Source organism: Urocitellus parryii, chromosome 6, assembly GCF_045843805.1.
Source record: "Urocitellus parryii isolate mUroPar1 chromosome 6, mUroPar1.hap1, whole genome shotgun sequence".
Classification (NCBI taxonomy): Eukaryota; Metazoa; Chordata; class Mammalia; order Rodentia; family Sciuridae; genus Urocitellus; species Urocitellus parryii.
This window is the reverse complement of record NC_135536.1, coordinates 182,969,098-182,992,431: the sequence shown is the minus strand read 5'-3', so window position 1 is coordinate 182,992,431 and position 23,334 is coordinate 182,969,098. Positions and strand designations below refer to the sequence as shown.

The window sequence follows — 23,334 nt, the reverse complement described above, 5'->3', positions numbered from 1 at the left end:
GGAAGGAAATGAATGCAAGGTGCTTTATCAGTTTAACACTATGGACACCAGGGGAATTTTGAGATGTGGAATGTGCATCTTTAAGTTATTCACCAAAGGGGAGAAGGAACTTAGATTTTCGCCCCCAACTCCCCATCTATTATTGCTTGAGGGCTGCTTCCTGGAGCATTAACTCTTTGGCTCTTTGGCTTACCTGCACACAGCCCAAGTGTGCTCCTGGGACTAGCAAGAAAGCCCTCAGCAGAGAATCACAGGTTTTGTGCAACAAGAAGTCTTCAGAAGGCAGGTGAAAGTCAAACCTGAGAGGATGTGGGCAAGGCACCACAAGCACTGGCTGTCTAAAAGTGGCTCACTTTTATCAGTGACTCTGCTGTCCAACCTCATACAAGGAAAAAAACTCCATGAAATCTCTATAAAATATGGAAACCTGGCCCTTTGGGTTACAAGATAAGGTGGCAGTATAAATCCTGTGCATTCTTCAGAGCTGTAAGATTAAATGTGGACAGGTCTCCCAGGAGACTGTCCCTACCTGCCTACTCCCTCTCTCCCGACTATGCAGGAGCAGTATGTGTTTGTGCACGATGCCATCTTGGAAGCGTGCCTGTGTGGCAACACGGCCATCCCGGTGTGTGAATTCCGCTCTCTGTACTACAACATCAGCAGGCTGGACCCCCAGACGAACTCCAGCCAGATCAAAGACGAGTTTCAGGTATGGACAAATCCTAGGTTCCGTGACTGTCTTAGTCCAGGCCGTTATAAAAAACTCCCATAGACTGGGTGTCTACACAACAGACATTTATTTATCACCTTTCTAGAGGCTGCAGTTCAACTGATGGAAAATCCAGGGTCCTAAGAGGGCTCAGGCACTGTTCTGGTGTGTGGATGGCTGTCTTCTTGTTGTCGCTTCATGTGGCAAAAGCATGTTTCTCCCTTTAAGGGCACTAACTCCATTCATGAGGGCTTCACCCTCATGACCTCATCACTTCCCACAGACCCCACCTCCTAATACCATCACCCTGGGACTTAGGATAAGAATGTGTGAATTTGGGGAGTTGCAAGCATTCAGTCCATAGTTGTGTTCCAACCAAGTTCAAGGTGCTGTGCACATTTGTGGAGCTTTCTTAGTGAGAAGTGAGATGCCCATGTGTTTTCAGTCTGTAGCACCAGGCAGCTACAGAATGTCTTGCAAACAACAAATGCACAGCCATGAGCAAGTAGTAGCTCAGTGATTGGCCAAGGCCTCTTTTTAACTTTAGGTCTTATTTAGTTCCTGTCCAGACAAGTTTATAAACACAAGTGTGAAGTTCATGCCTCTTTGTCCCTGGAGGGACTCAAGTTTTCTTTGTATTTTTTGGTACATTCTTACTCCTCACAGTGTGGTCTAGAGAGTAGCTGTAGCAGCTTCATTGAGGAGCTTGTTAGAAATGTGGAATCCTGGGTACCACCCAGACCTACTGAATAAGAACCTGCAATCTAACAGAATCACTGGTTGATTTTTTTTTTTTTTGTCTGAACATGAAACTTTGAGCAGCATCACTCTATAGCATAACTCAGGCATAGAAATTCCACGCAGGCAGGTCATATGGTCCAATTTGTGGCAAGCTCTGTCTGAGGACCCTGGATTTGAATCAATAGTTAGAAAGTTAGAGTCTAACCCTTCCTCCTAAGGCAGTGCCAGAGTCATAACCTGGGCAATAGAAACAGAACCAGGCAGGAGACTCGTGTATGCTTCAGCCATGGGCAATGGCTAGGTTTATGGTCCTATGGCAGATACTGCAGCCAAGCCAATACTTTAGTGCTCCTTCAAACAAATGATCTTTAATGATTTGGAGCAGAACCAGAGTGCAGAATGAGGGGAGGATGGGACACAGACACATGGTCATTCCGCACAGCATCTATCTGTTGGCTAGGGCATCTCTGGTCCTAAATTGTAACTTTGCAGAGCATAATAACTGCAGATTTTCAGACCTATTGGAGCTTGCCCCTTGGAGATCTCACATCCACCTTGAGCAGCTCATCCAAGCATCCTTCCGTCCTCAGGCAGTCTCCCCCGGCCCTTAGAAGAATGCTCGTAAATCATTCCCTTCATTCCATGACACTTCAAGTGATGTTTTGCACTCAAAGGGATTCCCTGCCCCCAGCCCCACCATATGCCCTCTGCATCCCATCCTTTACCGTAGCCCTGGATGGCTTCAACAACTTAGTTCCTATTGGTTGGCAGATGTTGGCAGCCCAAGTCTGAGCTTGTGTGTGGGCACACTACCCCTGCAGCCTTGGCAACTGGAAGGTGTCACACAGCCCCTGGCACGGGATCTCAGCTCACAAGTGCTATAAGATATGAAGGAACATCACCGTTGTGGAATGGGATTCTGGATTCTGGGAAGGGGACAGCAGGGCCAAGCTTAGAGGGTGGAGATAAGTGAGTTAAGCTAAACTGGTACCCTCCTGTCTCCTCTGCTCAGGGGCAACCACCTGAGTAGTACCTGTCGACCCACCTTTCTGCCCCACAGACACTCAACATAGTAACACCTCGCGTCCGGCCGGAAGATTGCAGCATTGGGCTCCTGCCCCGGAACCATGATAAGAATCGCAGCATGGATGTCCTGCCTCTGGACCGCTGCCTGCCCTTCCTCATCTCAGTGGATGGAGAGTCCAGCAACTACATCAATGCGGCACTGATGGATGTAAGCTGAGCCCTGGAAGAGAGCTCCTGGCTGGCATTCCAGGGAAAAGTCTCTTCCCTAGGTGGAGGTATCTGGGCCCAGGACCCTGACTCTACCAGCAGGCGGCCTCTTCTTGCTTCTGATCCGCTGACCTTAAGGACTTTTGCTCCCCTTGAAGGCTCTGGTCCAAACCCAGACTCAAGCTGTGCTCTTGGTTCCTTGGCTCAAAGAACCTGGAAAGAATAGCTCCAAAGTTTAAAGTAACTCCCATGATACCACAAAGCTCCAGTCCTACCCTGCACCCACCCACTCCCATCTCCCACAGAGCTGACTCAGCCTGAGCAATAGAAACATTGTCTAAGCCAAGCCTTGGCCTGAATCCTGGGAGCACAAGATGGTATAAGCATGGGTTCCACCTGCAGATACTTCCCATTCAGCCTCTCAGACATCTCCTGTGCAGAGGCAAAAAGGAGGGCACTTAGTGGGTGCTCAGTAAATTAATATTGAGCAAGTGATGGGAGGAAATAAGTGAGGAGGGAAACAAGCCATGTTCCTGCATATCCTGTTAGGGGCTCCATCTTGTGCTCTCTGGATGTCAGGTCCAGGGAGGACCGTCTACCCGGATGTGGCTTGGGATTAGAGTCATATCCTTTCCCCAGTGGGCCCGTGCTTCTGCCTTACATGCTTGATCCTTGAGGCTTCTAGCTACTTCTGGGTATCATCACTTCACCTCCAAGATGCACAGGTGTTTGCAGAAGTGTGGAACCATGGACCTAGCCCCATCCTTGCACTTCTCAGCAAAGGAAACTGAGGCCAGATGGGGGAAGGGACTTGTGCTAGGTCACCCTGAAAATTAGTGGCAAAGCCAAGCCCAGGGCTCCTGATTCCCACTCTAGAGTTCATTTCTTGAACCTCCCCCACAGTTTCCTTGATTCGTTAAGATGCAGGCTTCTTGCCTCTTGAGGTTCAGAATCAAGAATGCCATTGCCTAATTGGACATGAACTCTTCCAGGTCCTCTTCCACTGCATGTCTGAGATCTTGGCCTCTACTTAGCCCATGCGACCCTCCCACCTCCCTCAAAACAGACAGGGACATGGAGCACTCTCTCCTAGGGCCAAGGCCAACTACTTCTCTGACTTCTGATCTTCCTAAAATTTCCCTCCAAGGGCCTGATGGGTTGGAGGCAGGCGGCAATGAAAGGTCTCAGCTCTCAAAAGGGCTGCCCTGGCCTCTGTCCATAGTTGCCCACATCCTCCATGAAAATCATGGTTCCGGGTCCAGAAGAAGGGAGTCTGGTCTTGGTCATACCAAATAGCTGGAAGTAAAGAAAAGACCCCTGGCTTTAGCTTAGTTCCATATATGCATGCGTGCGCGCATGTGTGTGTGTGTGTGTGTGTGTGTGTGTGCGCGCGTGTGTGTGTGTGTGTGTGTGTGTGTGTGGTGGGAGATGGGGTCCAGGTGTGCACCCACACTTCCAACTTCCTCCTAGCTTTGTTCCTGCTTTCCCAACACCCCTTTCCTGCCTTCTTCATCCAAGCAAGGATCAAACAAACTCTTGGCCTCTACTTAGTAGGTTAGATGCTGCCGGGAGTCAAATGCCTTAAACCAAGCTCTGATTCTGATTGTATTCTCTTTGTCCACAGGGCATGTCTCCGGTGAGCCAGCACTGAGGCCTTTGCCTTTCTTATATTAAAAAAAAAAAGTCCTTATCTGTATTCCAGCTCAGTCCGTGCATTATCTGGTAACCATAGCAGCTTTGCCTCTAGCAGAAAAATATGAAGTCCTCTGGGTTAATTTTTAATGTTTCCCCTGGTAAAGGATGATGTTATCCATGAAATGGATTGCTGGCTGATCCCTGAAACTCGGCAGGAGCACGGATCTCAAACATATTTTCAGATAAGGCTTTGTCAGGCGTGCTGGCCTAATAGAGCATTTATCACAGAGACAGTGGAAAAGAAAAGAAAACTAACATTCCCTGAGCGTTGGGCACCATGTCGGACCCTGGACTTGCACTGTCTCATTCTGAACTTGGGTATTATTATCCCCCATTTTTTGGACAGCTACTGAGGATAAGAGTATTTTCATTACTTAAGTTCAACTAGCTCAGAAAGGGTAGAGTCAAGGATCTGAACCCCAACTCTGCTGTCTCTGAAGCCTAGATTTTTTTTACAGATCTTGAAATGGCTTAAAGACCATGCTATCTGTGACTGAGGAATTTGGCTTTTGGGCAGCTCCATGGTCTGCCCTCCCAGGATCCTCCTCTGACCATTCCACTGGCCTTGGAAGTAGTTCTCCTTCTGCCTCTGTGATGTCCATGTTTGCAAGACATTTTCCTGCTATTGCCAGGACCTTTGCCCCTGATCCCTCTCCTTTTCCTCCTGACCTATAACTACACTAAAAACAGATGCAAACGTCCACAGGAACCATCTCCCAAGAAAACTTGTTGAGAATAGGGGTTATTGCTCAGGTCTTACCAACTATTGATGAAGTGGAGATGCTTCCTAATCTCAAACACCTCCTTACAAGGTTGGCATGCCAAAAAAAAGCCCAGGTGAAGCTCCCAAAATCACACAGGCTTTTTTCTTGGGGTCTCTGTTCCCCCATCTATAACACAGGGTTTGAATTAATGTGACTATTGCCTGGAGCTACACTTTACCTAGTGTGTACCAGACCCAAGGCTGGTGCCCAGGATGAACACCTAAGTCAGGAGCCTTTCTGCTCTTGTCCCTGGGCTTCCAGTCAAGCTCTTGCTTGCTGGCCTTTCACATGCAAATCTTATCCAATTGTCTGACAACCAAACCTTTGCCTTTATGATTGCCATTTTCCAGATAAAGAATCTGAGTTTTGAGATCATCTGATTTCTTCTCCGTGTTTATCACTCCCTCCTTTCCCCAAAAGATACTCTACAAATGATGTTTGAATAAATGAGTGAACAGATGAATGGATGGATAGATAACTCGTAAGTTAGAAGTGGAAAAGCTGGGTTTGAACCCCAAGTCTGCCGGACTTTAATACCTGGGTAACCTCCACTGTTCCACTGGCTAAAGGACACAATGCCCACCTTCTGCCAGCTAGCTCAGTCCTCAATCCAACAACAGTAAGCTGTGTAATAGAAGCTCTTTTGGAGGCCCGCCCAACCCCTCCTCAACATCATGCGCCCAAGGACTCAGCAGATCTCTTATATCCCAAGAGGTGTCTTGGCCAGCAGAGCAGCTAATCTGCATCCGGAATCTTTCATTTCATATTGTAATGATGATTATTTGCTAAGCTCCAAGACATAAATAATTTATTTGGATAATCCCCATCCGAGTGACACTTTCCTAATGAAATGTCTTAGTTTGGAGGAGAATGTGTTCATTACGAGAAGGTCCCCTTTGCCGCCAGGGCATTCAGAGAGAACAGAACCGGCAGGTGCTTTGTGAAATCCATTTGGCAGGCTCGGGGCTGCTGGCAGCCATCCGGGCCTCATCATCATCAGAATATCACTGACAGATATATATATATATATATATATATATATATATATATTTTTTTTTTTTTTAACGAAGCCTGTGTCATTTCTTTGTCAGAGCCACAAGCAGCCCGCCGCCTTCGTGGTCACCCAACACCCTCTACCCAACACTGTGGCGGACTTCTGGAGGCTGGTGTTCGATTATAACTGCTCCTCTGTAGTGATGCTGAATGAGATGGACACTGCCCAGGTAAGAAATAGCCCAGCAGCCACCCTAGAGGGGCCTAGGTGGATGGGGGGAGCCATACTGTAGACTCTGAGGCAGACCCTGGGAGTACCAGGAAGCCCATTCCTCTGTCCACAGAGGCAAGGAGGCCTCTACCCCTGGACCCTCAGTAATGACTCCCCCATCTATGGGCTTTGTCCATCTCCCCACCCCCCAGGGCCACACTCTACTGTTCTGTGCTGCAGGCACTAGTTAGAGTCTTGCTCTAAGTCACACAGAGCTGTCAGAGCTGCAAGGCCACCTCCCCAGCACTGAGCACCTGCAACCCTGAAGGATATCTGGTGCCTGGCCACACCCCCCTGCCTGGTCTCTCTGCCGTGCAGTTCACATGGGTAGAACTGGGGCTTGAGCCTTGGAGGCTTGGCAGCAGACGACCACAGAGCCCTGACTTCATGCTAGCTCTAAGCATCACATGCACACGACACATCCCCATGCTCGGGACACAGGACATGTCTTGGGACAGTTTCTGAAGCCCTTGCCTCTCTGGCAGGGAAGCCTTTCTGGAGACAAGAAGATGAGGATGACCTTTCAGGTTTTTGAAAACTGTCCTTTTACTGCCTTGAAGAAAATTCAAAATAACTCAATGAACTCTCCTATGAGTGCTGGCCTTGCCCAGGCCCTTGGGCAGGAATAAAATGTGTTTTCCAATGGGTCTGAGCGGTAGTCTCAGCCCTCCAGGAGTTCATAGTCTTCCTACAGAGACAGACGAGCAAATTGTCCCCAGCTCATGTGACCATGCTGTAATAGAGGTCACTGGTGAAGTGTTGTGTTGGCAGGAGCAGGGAGCAATTAATTCTGCCCAGAGGGTGAGTGAAGACTTCAAAAAGGTGACTTTGACCTTGAAGAAGGCAGAGGAGATTTGGGTTTATGTGAGATGAACTATCGGGGAAAGGCATTCCAGGCAGAGGGAAAGGCAGGGCAAAGGAGAGAGGGAGAGATGGACGTAGGCTTGTGGGAAGAACAGCTTCTGCTCTGGTGCAGCTGGGGCTTGAGCTCTGTCCAGAGGAGAAGAGCATGGTGAGGCTGGAGAGGGTGTTAGGGGCCACCTTGCAGGAATCCTGAGCCAGGCACAGGAGCCTGGGCCATGGACTGCAGCATTATAAGTGTCAGACTTTTACTTTGTAAGCCACAGAACTCTTTCTCCAAATGAAAGCTCTCATGCAAGCCCAGTGTGTGAAGAGCTCTGATCAAGAGCTAGTCATATTGAAGCAGGAGGCAAGGGTCTGGGGCTCCCCCTAGAGTGGTCTCTCATCTTTTCCTGGTGGCCCTTGGAGAGTTGATCACTCTGGTACCTTCGTGGAATCCTTGGGTTCCTAGGAGCACAGTTAGAAAATTCTTCCTGTCCAGTGTGGAGAGACTCTGGAGGGGTTAACCTTGGTGGGGAGCAGAGCCAGAGTCAAGTCTGCCACCAGGGAGGAGGACAACTGCAGCACAGACCTGGGAACCAAAGACTCGGGGAGAAAATCTGTCAAGTGTGCAGAAAATAAAGCGAAAATCTGAACTAGAAGTGGCCGGGAGGCAGGAGAATTGGGACTAGATATGAGAATGTTCCCAGAGTTGAGTCCACAAGGTGTAGGGAGCAGACGCCAGTGGGAGGTGAGTGCAAAGGAAAAGTCACCGATGAGGACAGGTTTCTCATCTGGGCCAGCAGGTGGCCAGGGTGCACCTCGCCAAAATGCGAAGGCAGGAAGGAGGCAGAGGCAGGGAGAGAGTGGAGTAGGACAGGCTGAAAGTGAGTGCAACTTGGAATGTGTCTGTGAGAGATGTTCAGGAGAGAATTCCTCATCCACGTGACCCACATTTGTTGAGCATCCGCTGCTCCTCTCTGGAAGCTATTCTAGGTGCTTAGAATGCAACAGTGAGCAACACAGATGAGGGAAACGAGAAAATTCCCATCTCTCATGCACTTTCTGTTCTAAAGGGGGGACACAGACCATAACCAACAATGCTCTATAATGCACTTAGTTATGTATGTTGGGAGGGAACAAAGGTGTGGTGAGGTCAGAATTCTGACAGGGCCGGGTGTAGACATATACCTTGGAGGTCATAGGAAGAACTTGGGGGTTCACTTTGCAAGAAATGGGGAGCCACTGACAGACTTTAAGCACAGAAATGGCTTAATTTGGCTTTGTTGTTGAAAGTGTCCCTCTGACTGCTGTATTGAGAATAGATTCTTGGTGGGGGAGGGGATGGGCGGTTGCTAAGAGTGGAAGCAGAGGGCACAGAGAAGAGGCTACTGTAATGACAGGTGGCAGGTGACGATGGCTTGGATCAAGGTGGGTTCTGGATATATGCTGAAGGTAAATTCAACAAACTATCCTGTTGGGTTGAATACGGAATGGGAAAGAAAAAAGACGAATCAAGGATAATTCCCAGGGCTGAGGGCCCAAACAATGGAAGGTTGGAAACTGAGACAGCTCTGAAAATAAATTAATTCCCTGCAGAGATCCAGAATTGGAAACCATCACCACCTATTCCTTTGCCTGCAAAAGTAGAACACAGATCTCACCTCCGTGAGGCAGAAGTAAAACAGGGCCTTCAAAATCCCATTTGCTCTTTTCTTTTTTTTTCAACATCCTTTTTTAAGAAAACTGGAGCTCAGACGCAGAGGAGGGGTTTAAAAGAATCTGACTTTGGGACAGACAGGGTCAGAGTCAATGGCAATCACACCCCCTTTTCAGGGTAGGTCCTGGGTGAATGAAGGCTCTTTCAGGCCCAGATGTTGGTACAGCCTTTGAGAATCGAGTCTCTAAAGGCAAAAACATCAGGCTCAGAAGCTCCCCGAGGTTGGCTGCCGTATGCAGCTGGCAAGCGTGCTCTGAAATCGGCAGATGAATAGAGTCCTTATTGATATAAATATCATCACCGCAGCAGCTGGGCGCCTTGCAAAAATAAACAATGACACAGCGTGAGCATCAGAAAAGCCGCCCTCGGCACCTGGAGGGGCGGTTCTTTGAAGTGGCATCAGTATTTGTCTGCCAGCAAGCTCCTGCCAAGGCAGCCCATGGTTTGGGCCAGACCAGCACCATGGACAGATCTCCTTGGGTCCTGAGCTTTGCTAGATTGCTCCTGAGAGGACTGATGCCTATTCCAGGAGCCCCTGAGAACTCCTGCTGGGGGTTGGGAAAGCCACCTATAGGTTGCAGCAAAATAGAGCCAAGGAGAGGATGCAGGCTGCAAGCATGCTTTATTTTCTTGCACTGTTGTCCAAATCCGTCTGCCTCTGCTCAGAATCTTATACCACGTCATTCAATCAGCCATCCCCAGCCACAAATTTCCTCTTTTCCACAGTGGCTGCTTTTCAAAGATAATTATGATCAATGAGGGCTCCTGATATAGACTCTCAATTCTCTGTCTTTGACCCTAAAGATTTTTCTAACTCTTTAGGGCTCCAAAAGCCTGTGATTGGATTAATGGGGAAAAGCCCTAGAACTACAACATCCAGTAAAAGACACTGTGATTCCCCATATCTATCAGGAAGAAACTTTTCAACCGTATCCAATGGCATTGACAAGGTCTCTTCCATCTTTGTGGGCTCTTTGGATAGATTAGTATCCATGGAGAACATAAACCAGAAAAAAATAAATAAATACACAAACCCCTCTGCAGTCAGCCACACCTACCATAGTGTTCAGAAAGCTCAGGAGATTATCCATGCCAGTCATACGGTGGGAGGTAGAATCATGGCTTCCCAAAGATGTCCACATCCTAATCCTAGAGTCCTAAGAATATGTGGGAAAAGAGATGTGATGAGCTGAAATTAAGGCTCTTGAGATATGGAGATTATCCTGAGTTTCCATCAGGGTCAATGTGAGAGTCCTTAGAAGAGAGAGGCAAGTGGACCAAGTCAGTGGATAGGGATGTGACAAGACAGCAGGAACTGAAGAGAGAGCCACCTCCAAGGCATGCGAGGCAACGGATGGGTTCTCTCCTGGAGACTCCAGGAAGGAATGCAGCCCTCCTCACATCTTGACCATAAACCCTGAGGACTGCTTTCAGAAGTCTGACCTCCAACATTGCAAGACAATAAATCTGTATTGTTTTCGGCCCCCATGTTTGCGGGGATCGATTATAGAAACCGTAGGAAAACTGAAACCATCAATTCAGACCAGTAGAAGGGATCGGAACAAAGCAGAAATGAGAATGAAATTATGGAAAAGCCAGAGTTAGCCTCAGTGTTGGAAGGGGAAGTGGTTTGGGCTGGAGGAAGTCTGTGACTCCATCAACATCTGAAGCCGGAGCCATCAGGAGCCATGAGGGAATGGGATGCAGCGAGCCAAGCAGGAGGCCAAGGTCCACCAGGGTAAGCGGCATTGCCAACCAGAGGGAGGGCTTTCAAAAGTCAGGAACTATGCTTTCTGGGCCTCATTAATTATTCATTGATCAGCATATATTTATTGGGAACCTACCCTGTGCCAGGCAAACCATGGATGTGACAAAAGGACAAAAGAGGCACGACAAAACTCCCTGTCCCTATGGAGTAGCATTCTGGTGAAGTGATGTCCTTTTCCAGACTCTCTTTAGCATCGGACAGGATGAAATTATCCTCATAGAGAATCATCTCAGCAAGACCCTCAAGTGGCAAGAAGATGCTGACCATGAAGAGAAGGGTCATAGGACACTATGTCCAGGGTACACATCACATGGCTCTCAAGCCTTGGAGATAGCTATGGAGGATTCCAGCAGGAAACGACCACCCTGTCATATTGGAGTCGAGTCTGGGTTCAACACGACCCAGCTTTGCTTGGGTCGCCTCCATGTAATCATAAGAGCTAGCACTTCACCTTTCCTTGAATATTTGGTTGATTTATTACATTGATTATACTTGGAGTCTCCCTGGGAGTTTCTCATTATTTTGCTTGTCACTAATTCTAAGGAGCACCTTTTATCCTATTTAAATCTTAGAGCTTCCATGATCCAAATTTCCTCCAAATGCCTTTCAGTATTTCCCACATCCTCCGTCCATGGGCACCCTCTTTTGAAAGCTTTTGTTTCCCCAACTGTATTTACTAGTTAACAATGAGTTACTTTTCTTGCATTTTTGAAATTCTGATCTGCAGGACGTATGCAGAACTGATACAGTAAGATGTTCTAATTCCAATCCAAAGCCAGAGACGGGGGTTCCCCCCCTCCAGAACAACAGATGACCCTCCTTTATTTTCAAAGACTTTGGAAACAGCTCATTGTTAACTTTACAGATGCCACTTTGGAAACTACTGATTTCACACTGCAGATCAGAAAACTGAGGCCCAAATATGGAAGGGATTTGAACAAAGTCACACAGTCCATTGCTGACTTTTGCCCAGGGCCTCCTGCCAAGAAGAAGATGTTTGCAATTGTTTAGTGACAGGTTCCCAGGCCCCAGTATCTGATAATCATGGATCTGCTGGTACCTAGATGTATGAAGAAGGCAGGAATGTTTCCTAACTTTTAAAAAAATGAGAGCCCACATCTTATGTAAAAGCTGAGTTGCCCAGTTCTGAAGCTCCCACTGTGGAAAACGTGAGAAGTCAGGTGATGCAGATGCAGGTGGAGAGGTAAAGAGCAGGCTCTGATTATCTCCATGGAGGTGAGGATATCTGGAAACCAGAGAGGCAAGCTCTCCATCCTGCCAGGAGAAAAACAGGGTGATGTTTCAGAGATGTCTTTTGCTGTCATTGTACCTGCAGGGCAAATAGCAAGCACTGATATCCCCATTTTTATCTCGGCTTGTGAAAACACAGCCTAACATGCTAACAAAATATACATCATGCCCAGCTCTGCCTCAGCCTCAGGTCTGACTCTGCCAGGGGCTGTCTCTCTCTCTTCCCCACCAGAATAGGAATAGTAGAATTGAAAGTCTTGGGTCAAGGACCTGAGTTCAAGTTCTACCCTTGCCTTTCGCAGTATACTTCCCTGAGTCAGCTTCTTGACTCCCCCCGAAGCCTCTAACTCATCCTCTGTTAGACTAGTAAAACCCAGGTGTCAGCCAAGTTCCCTCTGTCTTTGACGTTTAAACAAAATTTGGCTACATTCCTTGCAACCCATCCTGTGGGAAAACCCGATGTCTACCCCCATGGCTTGGGAGAATGGTGGGGTTCTATGCTCATATTCACCCCTAAGTTCTAGCTGAGGCTTTAGTAGGAGCAATGTGAGATTCATGTTGTAGCAATCCTGTAACTGAAGGTTGACCTTCACTTTCTTCCCATCTGCTCTCTCTCAGCCCTCCCACACCCTCCCCCAAAGTTGTTCCTTTCATCAACTGTGAAGTTCAGCTGTCTCCTTAGCCCCCAGCCTTTCCTCCCACCCAGGCACACTCTTGAAAGTATTGTCCTAAGCCCCCACTTTTCCTTCTCAGAAACACACTAGGATCTAGCTGTTAGAAGATGGATCAAATTCCCACCCACCACGAGCAAGGAGCATGACCATTTAGGGTTGGTCTGTCTGTCTGTCTGTCTATCTATCTCTATCTCTCCTGTGTCTATGGCCCCTGACCCCACAGTTTGTCTTCTTTAACTGGTCATAGTGTTGAAGCCAATTATAGAGTTTTATAGAATCAGTTTACAGGAATTTTACAATTACTGATCTGAATTTTAAAACCAATTCAGACGACTCTTTTCTATTTCTCTTTTTAAAATACTAATTGACTTCCCATTTAGGTGTCCTGGGATTGACTTTTCTCTCTCTGGATCACAGGGATCTGGAGAGGTGGAATCTTTCATTTCTGAAAGATTGGCCTTTCCATTTTATCAAAGTATTTTTTAATTAACAAAAGGCATAACTAAGGTGCACTGAAAGATGCTTTAAAATTGTTTCTTTTCCCAAAAATAGGCCTGTCTGCTAGTTTTCATTCAACTCATCAGAGCATGTTTATTCTAGCGACTAACAAGCTTTCTGATTCCATCAGCAAGAAAAAGATGTTTAACAAGGGAAGCTACCTTGCATTTGTTATATTTCACGCGTGAACTTGCACCCCCAAAGGACATCTTTTCACGGTCCGAACAGCAATGGAGATCACTAGGTAGAATAATGTGTGGCAGCTGTTCCAGGGCTGTACACACAGGCGTCTCAACTTCTGCTTGGTTTAATTCATCCTGACAATAAATAGCAGAAGCCCCTCTGCTTTTCTGGAAGGAGTGTGGACATTTCTAAATCATCAGAACAACTGGACTGGCTTCCCCTCCCAAATGTGCTCATTGCCTCTACCCATGTACCTCTGCAGGTCAGACCCTCCCTTTGGCCACTGTGTCCTCCCCAGACCATGGAGGAAGGGAGGGGGGAACCTTTGCAATGAGATGAGAAAACTCAGCTGGTCCAGATTCCAGGCTAAGGAATTGGAGTCTGTTCTTGGAGACAACCAGCTTCAAGTTTCCCAGCTGCACTGAGTTTAAGTGTGGCCTTGAAGTCAGACAGATCCTCATGATCTTAGAGAACCAAGTTTTATCTTTACTTTAATCATTTCTTCCAGGGTCTTAGGAAACCCCAAAGTTTCTATAAGCTGCTGATGCACCGGTGCCCAAGGTCTGGCCCCTCCATGCACATGTGATCTCCAATTCACTCCCATGTCATTCAGGAAGCATGGACAGAGAGCATTGTGCAGCTATTAGAAATGCATGGAGTAACTGGGAGGTTGGGGAAGGGATCACATGAGGCTCTGAGTCACCTTCTACCTTCCAGTGGTTCCACTACCCTCCCAACATCCTCTTTAATTTTCTGAGTCCCTCTCTAGAAAAACCTACAGGTCTCTTTTCCTTGGCATGCAGAATTTTGTCCTGCTACCCAGGATGGTGCCTGTCTCCACAGCTACCCAAAGCTGATCCATCAGGAACTGTCACAAGGGTAGTCTTGTGGATATTTCCTTAAAAAGAAATTTCCTATGGCCTAGAAAGAAGAGGGAAGAAAAGCCTTCCTTGTGAATATCTTGTTTTGAGCAACCCTTCTCCATTCTGCCTAATAATAATAGCAGAGTGCTCAGCAGATTCAGGTTCATGTGTGAGGAGACATTAAAATTCCCAGTCACTCATGAGAACCCAGAGAAGCTAAGGGACTTGGCCCAGTCATTCGGCTAGAAAGTGACCACAGCTGGGACCTGGACCCAGGGCACTCCAAGTGGGGACCTTGATGTATTTCCCCACCCTTTTGCTACACAATATACACAGACCAAGTAGATGGTTCTGGTCCACTTGCAATCACACACTCGGACACCAGGTCAGTCTTGAGCTAAACCATAGAGGATGTTTCTTGTTGATGAGAATCATATCTGAGCCCCAAAGGGTCACTGGGAACAAAACGGGTGCCCCCCGCCACCCGACTTCTTTCCCTGCCTTTCTGTGGCTAAATGAGATGCAATGTCACGGGCTGTAGGAAGACACTGACGATCCTTGGCAGCTCAAACCCACATCACCCGGCTGAATGTCACCCGCACTGTTGCAGATGTGGTCTCATAAATTAGGGAACCGGAGTGAAAGGATGACTCTGATTTAGGATTAGAAGGGCCCTACAACCTTCCCCAGGCCCCTGAGCATTATGGGAGAGTGACCTGGAAAATCAAATGCTGAGAAGTGTCCCAAAGCATAGGCATCTTGTTTGAGGCATAGTAGACCCTATTAGCTTGAGAAATTGCTCTGGAAATCTTATTAAAAGAGACAAATTATTCCACATTCTCTCCAGGCTGAAAATATTGGGGGTAATAGACTTTCTCTGATGCCTTGGATCCATGCACCCCGTGTCAGGATCACAGACAAACTCTGGCAAGGTTAAGTTCAATGCAGGCAATAGACGCAATTATTTTTTTTTTCAAATGGGCAATTCTGATTAATTCCAATTTCTCCAGCCAGCCACAGACTTATCTGTACCAGTCCCTCATTACTGAGAAGGTTGCAAGGCAGAAGAGCCAATGGCAAAGAGAAATGAAGTTCAAATTGTGGGTTTGTCATTACTGCACAGCTCAGCAGCTGCAGACGGTCCAGCCGTGGAGGCCCTGTGACCGGCCCTCCCCGCCCCCCCACACATCGCCCTACTCCACATGCTCCGTTAACCCCCAGTGAAGATGCTGGGAAAGCAAGGCACATTGGCTTATGAAGCCTGACCTTGCTACTTAAAGGGCTAATGAGAAGAATCCTTCAGATTTGATATACAGATTCTCCTCGACTTACCATGATTCAGCTTAGAATTTTTTGACTTTTCAATGAAAGTGACATGCATTCAGTAGAAACCACACTTCAGATTTTGAATTTGGAACTCCTAGCCAGTCACCCAAACACAAGGGCATACCCGATCTCTTCAATATCTCTGTGCTGCTCGGCTGGGGTGCTGGGTAGGTTAGGTATATTAAGTGCAATTTTGACTTAGGGTATTTTCAACTTAGGGTGCATTTATGGGGAATTTAACCCTATTGTGAGCTGAGGAACATGTGCACGATGGTAATGAGATAATGTCAATAACTACGTAATAATAACTATTTGCACTCTCAAATAAGTGCTTATTCCATGCCTGGTGCTGTGTTAAGGGCTTTCTTGACATGAATTATCTCCTTTGTTCTCATAACAAACCTGCAGAGAAGGAGTTGGCAAAAATTTTCTGTAAAGAGCTGGACAGGGAATACTATAGGCTCCTCAGGCCACAGGGCCTCTGTCAACACTACCTTTGGTGATGGCACAACAAAGTCATAGACAATAGATAAAAAAGTAAGTGTAGCCATGTTTCAATAAAACTTTATTTATAAACCTTTATTTACTACAGGTTTGGGGCAGTAGTATGCTGACCACTGCTGTAGGGTGAATGATGTTATCCCTAAGTTAGAATTCTGGGTATCCACCATTAGGAGGGTGGGGGATGTGATTTTTCCCTCTCTCACATCCCCTCTCCTCTCTTTTCTTCCCTTCTAATTTGAGTTCTGGAGAAAGAAGAGAATAAAAGACATTTTGGCATGTGACTCCCCAGAATGAGTTTGTTCCCCATCAACAAAGGGGAATGTCACCTCTCTTCTGTGAAAACCCTGTACCAGAGGAGGCCACCACCACCTTTCCAAGGGTCACCTCTGTCAATCTAACTCCTTGTCTGCATGGAGTGTGGCCAGTGGCTAACACCACTGATGAGAAACTCAGGCCCAAACTGCTCTCAGAAGCCTTGCTGGGTCTGTGAGTTTCAGCTAAACCTCCTGGGTAACGCCCACATGGTCTTTCCATCACATGGCCTCTGCCCATCCTAGAGTGGCCCCCATAGGCCTGCACCCCTAATCTTAGCTGTTCTCTATGGTCCAGCTCTGGGGATTGTGTACCTTGGCATCTCTATGCCCCTTGGAAACCAATCAGTACCTCTGCAGCCAACCCAGGGCCACTTCAATATTGTCTCCCTAATGAAAGTCACCTAGCAGCTCACCAGATACAGTGGATGAAGCATACATCTCTCTTTCAAGATGATACCAACCAAGATTTCTCAGTCTCTGCACTACTGGTGTTTAGAGTCAGATAACTTCCCAGGGGGACTGTCCTATGCATTGGAGGGGGGGGGTATTGAGCAGCATCCTGGTCTCTATATACTAGATGCCTATAGCTTCCCAAGTAGAACAATAAAAAGTATCTTCAAACATTGGAAGATGTCACCTGGAGGGACAAAACTGCCTCTGACTGAGAACTACCCTCTTAGACTGAAGGGTGACCATTCCCTACTGCTCTTGGCTATGAGTTCTGATTCCCAATCCCAGAAAATTGGAAAAAGTATCAACAAGACCTGTCCAATACAGGTGATGTTTCCTATAGTGCAAGGGAAACATCATTGTCCCTAATTTACATATGAGAAAACTGAGAACTGGGACACAAAAGTACTAAGCAGCAGAGCCTGGATTTGGACCTAAGACTTTCCTAGGCAAAAGCCTGTCTTTTAAAAAAAAAGTTAGTCATTATCTGATCATGAATGAACATTGTAGGTTTTCCTGGAATGAGGGAAAGTTTGCTACAACTTTCATGTGAAAATAAATCCATATCATATCTCTTATAATCCTGACAGCAGCATTTCAAGGTAGATATGTTCTCTCCACTTTACAGATGAGGAAACTGAAGTCTAGCAAATCTAACAAATGGTTTGAAATCGGCCCAGCAAAGATGCTTCACCCAGTGTTTCTGTGTTCAGAGCCTCGACATTGCAATACCAAAAATCTTCTCCCAAATAGGAAAGCTGAGTTCAGTTTCTATGTGATATTCTACCACTCTAGTCCAATAAGAAATGGCACTGATGTCCACCCCCTACCCTGTGTCCTCAGCCTGCTTCTGTCACCTCTTTTCTTGCCCCAGCTCTGTATGCAGTACTGGCCCGAGAAGACCTCCGGGTGCTACGGACCTATCCAGGTGGAGTTCGTCTCCGCGGACATCGACGAGGACATCATCCACAGAATATTCCGCATCTGTAACATGGCTCGGGTAGGTGCAGGGCTGCCACGGCTTGCCTTGTCTCCTTCCCAAACAGATGGAGGCTGCCGGAGAGGATCCCACCCAGCCAGCCAAGAGTCTGTGTTACGCTCTCCTGATAATCTCTTCCTTCGGGAAGTGATGCCTTTGCCAATTCCGGTTCCACAGCCAGCAGTGACTCCAGCAAAGATGCAGAGAGTGACACCCAGCCTGCCATCTGCCTGTTTCCTGACACACTTGCCGCTGTGTAGACAAAACTTCCCAGACATTAGCTCTTCCCCACGGTGCCACGCTATTTTGGCACCAGTTGATGCAGACTGATTGGATATAAAAGCTCTGGGGTAGTCCTGCAAGTACTGAGAGGGAAAATAATTAGGTGCTTTCATGAGGATACTCCCTGGCTGAGTGGAGGAGCATTGGGCAGGAGGGGGAAGCTTGGTAACCTATGAAATGGTAGCTAACTGTTGGTCTCTGTTGGGAGCTCAGGCTGAATATAAGTCAGCCACTACCCTCAGTTTAGTCTCTAAAGGGAAGGTGAGATGTGTTCTGACATGAGCCTCAGAGAGAAAGAACTCTGCCCAGTAGAGTCAGGGAAGGTATTTTGAAAGAAAGGGGCATTTGAATTGGGTTTTGAAGACTGAGTAGGAGTTTTCCAGGTAGAAAGGAAAGGGAATCAGTGTGCGCAAAGCTGTAGAATGTATGTGTGGGGATAGCCTGTGACTGTCCCCATGATGTCAAGACTTTAGCAAGTCTTCCACTATGCTAAAGCCCTCCCACGGCCACCCTCCCCTGCTCCAGCCAGGGTATCTGGAAGGTTGCATCCCAAGTTCCCGCAGTACAACAGCCCTAACAAGCTCTCTGTTCTCAGCCACAGGATGGGTATCGTATCGTCCAGCACCTCCAGTACATCGGCTGGCCTGCCTACAGGGACACACCCCCCTCCAAGCGCTCTCTGCTCAAAGTGGTTCGACGGCTGGAGAAGTGGCAGGAGCAGTATGACGGGAGGGAGGGACGCACCGTGGTCCACTGCCTGTGAGTACTGTGGCGGCGTCTCCAGAGCAACGGGTTGGCGGGCGGTAGAGCACTCGTGAGGATGCTGCTGGCCACAGCTCTGCCACTTCTCAAACCCCTGACAGGGCGAAACACGAAAGCCCTCCAACCAGTTGCCCGTTGTCCTGATTATTGTTATATGACATGTGTTTGTGCAAGCCATGGAGGGGCAGACTACTCCCCAGGGCTCCCAACATAGGGGTGAGTCCCACCCTCCAAAAGGAGGCAGGACGTGTCCTGCTAGTCTAAAGGAAGATTGTGACAAGCAGGTCCCTCTGACCAGAGTCACCTTCATTATTTCCTGAAGAAGAAGAGAAGGGAAAGCCTTAGTTAGCTCAAGCAGACGTTTTAAACAAATCAATCACATCATCCCATCTGCAAGGTAGATATGATCATTTTTGTCGTGAGAAAACTGAAGCCCAGACAGGGAGACAGATCAGGAGTTAAGAGATGTGATTTGCATACCCTGGGCTCTAAGATAAACTGCCACCCCATGAGCCACACTGCCTTGGAGAAAACCAAGGGACTCACCCACTGTGTCTGCCTCTTGGGATGTCTCTTACTGCAGGCTTAGAGAGAACACAGGGGAGATGCTCCTCGGAGGAGCTGACGGATGGATCTGCAGAACCTGGGAACTCTCTTTCCCCAGGGCACAGTGGGTGAACTGGAGTCTTCACTTCTTGTCTTAGAATGAGCACAGCCCAGAGACCCCCATGTTGTCATCTGAGGTGGGGGTCAGGACCCTTAGAAGATTGTGGCTGACAAACTGTGCAGGTCAAGAAAATCACTTCACCATGGGGTCCTCACTTCCCTCATTGGGATGTTGAATTAGACCATCTTTAGACCCTGTAGTGCTCTGGTGTGAAATAGTCAGGAAATGAAAACAATATTTGGTCTGTCAACAAAGAGATCAACAATGCCATGCTACAGGAAATGTGGTCCAAAGTCTTCCCTTTTACACAATCACTATTTCTGAGCAAGTGGAGACATTTATAACAGCTCACTAACCTCAAAATTGAGTTCAGTCTTTTCAAAACCAGCTAATTGTCCACTTTTTCTCAAATAGGCAGTGCACGCGCATCAACAAAGTCAGAGCAAAAAGGTGGTTAAACATATATGTGCACAATTGGAGCTTCAGAGCCCCCACCTACAGCAAAACCCCTTCCCAAAGGAGACAGATCACGAGATTAGAGTCCTGGAAGTTGCTGTGTGGCGTACTGGGTCAGGCTGATGCTAACGTGGACCACACCGTGCTGGCTCTCCCAGAAACTGCAGCCTGTTCCCTGCTAACTAACCCTTGCCCACTCCAGTTCCCTCCACGCATTCCAATGACTCCACTGTCAGTACAGGCCACCCCCACCCTTCAGGGTCTCACTCCCGCAGGCCCTGAGATACCTGTGTCCTCTTGACTCATCTTCTTGCTCCAGAAATTGCCAAACCCTCCTTCTAGGAACCCTCCCTGCTCTTTTAGCAATAGTGCCTTTTTATCCATGTATCCTCTAGCCAAGGTGGCCAGCGGTTTGAACAGGAAGAAAACACAGGATTGACATTGTGCCCACAGAGAATAGGAACCTAGCATCCTTGTGGACCCCAGGCACCACAACAGCCACTGAAATGCGGGCAGCATCCAGCGGAAGAAGGACAACTATCTGTACTTGAAGCATCTGGTCATGGGATATCCTGTAGCTAGAACATCTGGGAGGCTGACTGAGTGCCTTCGTTTCTGTCCAGATGTTCTTTAGACACACACCATTACATGAAATCATTAGCTGCTTTTGGCAATGGGCCCAGGAGTTTAGAATCAGGTAAATTCCTGGAGGAACTCTCTATAAAGAGTTTGAGGGGTGTTTCCATGAAGATGATTTATAAAACTTCAGAAAGGAGTGACAGAGACCTGGTCCTACCCAGAGTACTCTTTCCCCTAGACTCAACATCAGTAGGATCCTGCTCAAATGAAGATGTGCAAGTAGAGACCTATTATTTCAGGATACAGCCTCCCAGGCCCACAGTCTCAAGCCTGGGCTGGCTGACCCTAGGCTGACCTTAGTGGAGGGTAGGAAGACACCATAAGGAAAATCACCTGACACCTTCCTTTGTCTTCACTGGATATGAAGGTAGACCCAGAGCATCCTGCAGGACAAGGACACAGATGTCACATGAACAAAAACACAATATCCTCCTGTCTTGGGGGCTTCAGCCAGGGTGCCCTGGGTGACTGTATCATGCTCATGGAAACAAGGAGAACTAATTATATCTTCTATGGTCTTCTAGTCCAATACCTCCATTACAGGAATGGGGAACTGGGGCCCAGATAGGGAGGGACTTGCCTCCAGTCAAAGAAGGTTCATGGCACAAATGGAACTCAAGCCAGAGCTCACAACTGAGGCTTAAGTTCTCACCTGATGCCTCATCTTGCAGGCTTCACTCCTACCATGAGGTGCTAAGATCAGCAGGAGCTGGGGTCGGGGGCACCCAGGGATATGGCTCACCCCTTCACTCTCTGTTTAGAAATGGGGGAGGCCGCAGTGGTACCTTCTGCGCCATCTGCAGTGTGTGTGAGATGATCCAGCAGCAGAACATCATCGACGTGTTCCACATTGTGAAAACATTGAGGAATAACAAATCCAACATGGTGGAGACCCTGGTGAGTGTGCCAAAAGCTCCAACAGTTAGGGGCTGACTGTAGTCCCTGGAATCAAGGAAAATGACTTCAGGAAGGAGAAACATTCAACAGCTGGGTGTTTACTGAGTATGCACAGTCTATCTGCATATCTCTAGGCCTGCCCTGTTTCTTCCCCTGCCAAACTGACCAAGTTTTCTTTCCTGCAGGGTAATGCAAATGTTCATCCTGGTACACCTACTTTGTTTTACTTTCTACCCATTCCTTAAGAAAAATATCACTAATTCAGGCTTAAAGGAAAGGCTTCTGAATTTGTAGAGTGTGAATTATGTTTGCGATTCAGTCAAATCCTATTCTAATTCACTTATGCTAATTTTTACAGTATGAAGCATTGAACTAGGACACTGTAGGAGAAGGATAGTAAAGAGAGTGGGGAGGCAGATCCCCAGAAGATAAGACCTGGTGCAAGGGAGGAGTCAGGCCATACACAAGGAATTTTAATATAAATGTCTTTAAACCTACTCAAAGTGTGATCTTACCCAATGTGAGATCCCACTCAGAATCTGCATTGCCTGGGAGTGTGTAGACTCTTGAGCCTCACTCCAGATATACTGAATTGGCAGATGCATTTTTAACAGCTGTCCCTGGGTGTTTTGTACACAGGTTACCCTGTGAGAAGAACTGGTATGCAGAATGGTAAGAAGAAAGGGAACAATCCCAGCTGGGCAGTTGAGAAAGCTCAGGTGGAGTAGGCATCCAAGGGAACACTGAAGGATGTCCAGATGTGGATAATTTTGAATTGACTCTGAATGGATGTAGATAAAGTTTTTCTCAAAATGCCTATCTCAAATCTAATGCATTTTTCCCTTTCCTTTCCATCTCTCTCGTTTCTTCTCCTTTGTCTCTCCTCCTCTCAGGAACAGTATAAATTTGTATACGAGGTGGCACTGGAATATTTAAGCTCCTTTTAGCCCATGGGATGGGGAACCTGCTGGAGTCCACAGGCTGCTGCAGCCGAGCCCCATTTTCTGTGAATGGCAGTGACTGGGCTCAGGGGCACAAAAGTGACACCCGCGCCCAGCTCCAAGGAGAAGACTGATGGTCCCATGTTCTGCAGTGGGCTCTGCACCTTCTTAGGGGGTTTCCTGTAGCTGTGGGAGCTGCCGCGCTCACAGGCCCAGGCTTCCCTTACACACCTGACCAGCCACAGCCCTGGGCCCAAGCAGAAGTACACCCACAAGCAAGGCCCTGGACATCCGGTTCCCAGACCTCTTGTTTTCATTCTTTCCAAGTTTGTGAATCTCATGGCAAGCCAACTGTGCAGGTGCTAGAGAGTGGGAGGCTGGCCAATACTTCCTTCACCCTCGTTCCCTTGTAGTGTGGGGATGTGGGTTCTGCTTCTCTATGCCGTTATGGAAAAAATTGGGACCTTGGAAGTCATTGCTCTGATGCCCTGTACACTCTCTTCTTCAGGGGCCTCTGGTGACAGATACCTGCCAGTCTGGATCAGTGTGACCTTGGAGTGGCCCCTAGACCACAGTGGAGGCCACTGTCCATCCTCATAATGAACCTGCATGGGGCTTGGCCCACTGCTATTCTGTACTCCTTTCCCAACCCAGGCCCTGACCTTCTGTCATTCACTGGCCAGCCAGCTGTGCCCGCAGCACACACTGATAAAGGTTTTCCATGCTCCTTTGTGGTCTGTGGGAGGGGGTGCAGGGAATGTCGCTACTCCACTTCATCTTTGTAAAAGGGACCACCTTCCCAGGGCAGGGCTCTGTCTGGTCTGTCTCATGTAAACCCTGTGTCTCTTGGATGATAGCTTCCTTTAGGAGGAGCCAAGAAGATAAGATTTGATTATTTTCTCAAGTACATGTGG

At 47.7% G+C, this 23,334-nt stretch overlaps 1 protein-coding gene across 2 annotated transcripts in view; it reads left to right on the top strand.

Moving 5' to 3' along the window:
* Ptprt (protein tyrosine phosphatase receptor type T) overlaps positions 1 to 22,426 on the top strand; it is a 1,043,151-nt gene extending 1,020,725 nt beyond the window's left edge. For both annotated transcript variants that reach the window (XM_026383218.2, XM_026383217.2), the window contains 7 exons: positions 560 to 709; positions 2,511 to 2,684; positions 6,234 to 6,365; positions 17,672 to 17,797; positions 18,654 to 18,817; positions 21,344 to 21,479; positions 22,373 to 22,426. In XM_026383218.2, the coding sequence (XP_026239003.1) occupies positions 560 to 709; positions 2,511 to 2,684; positions 6,234 to 6,365; positions 17,672 to 17,797; positions 18,654 to 18,817; positions 21,344 to 21,479; positions 22,373 to 22,426 (936 nt within the window). The remainder of the gene's footprint in view (positions 1 to 559; positions 710 to 2,510; positions 2,685 to 6,233; positions 6,366 to 17,671; positions 17,798 to 18,653; positions 18,818 to 21,343; positions 21,480 to 22,372) is intronic.
* The last annotated feature ends 908 nt before the right edge of the window (positions 22,427 to 23,334 follow it).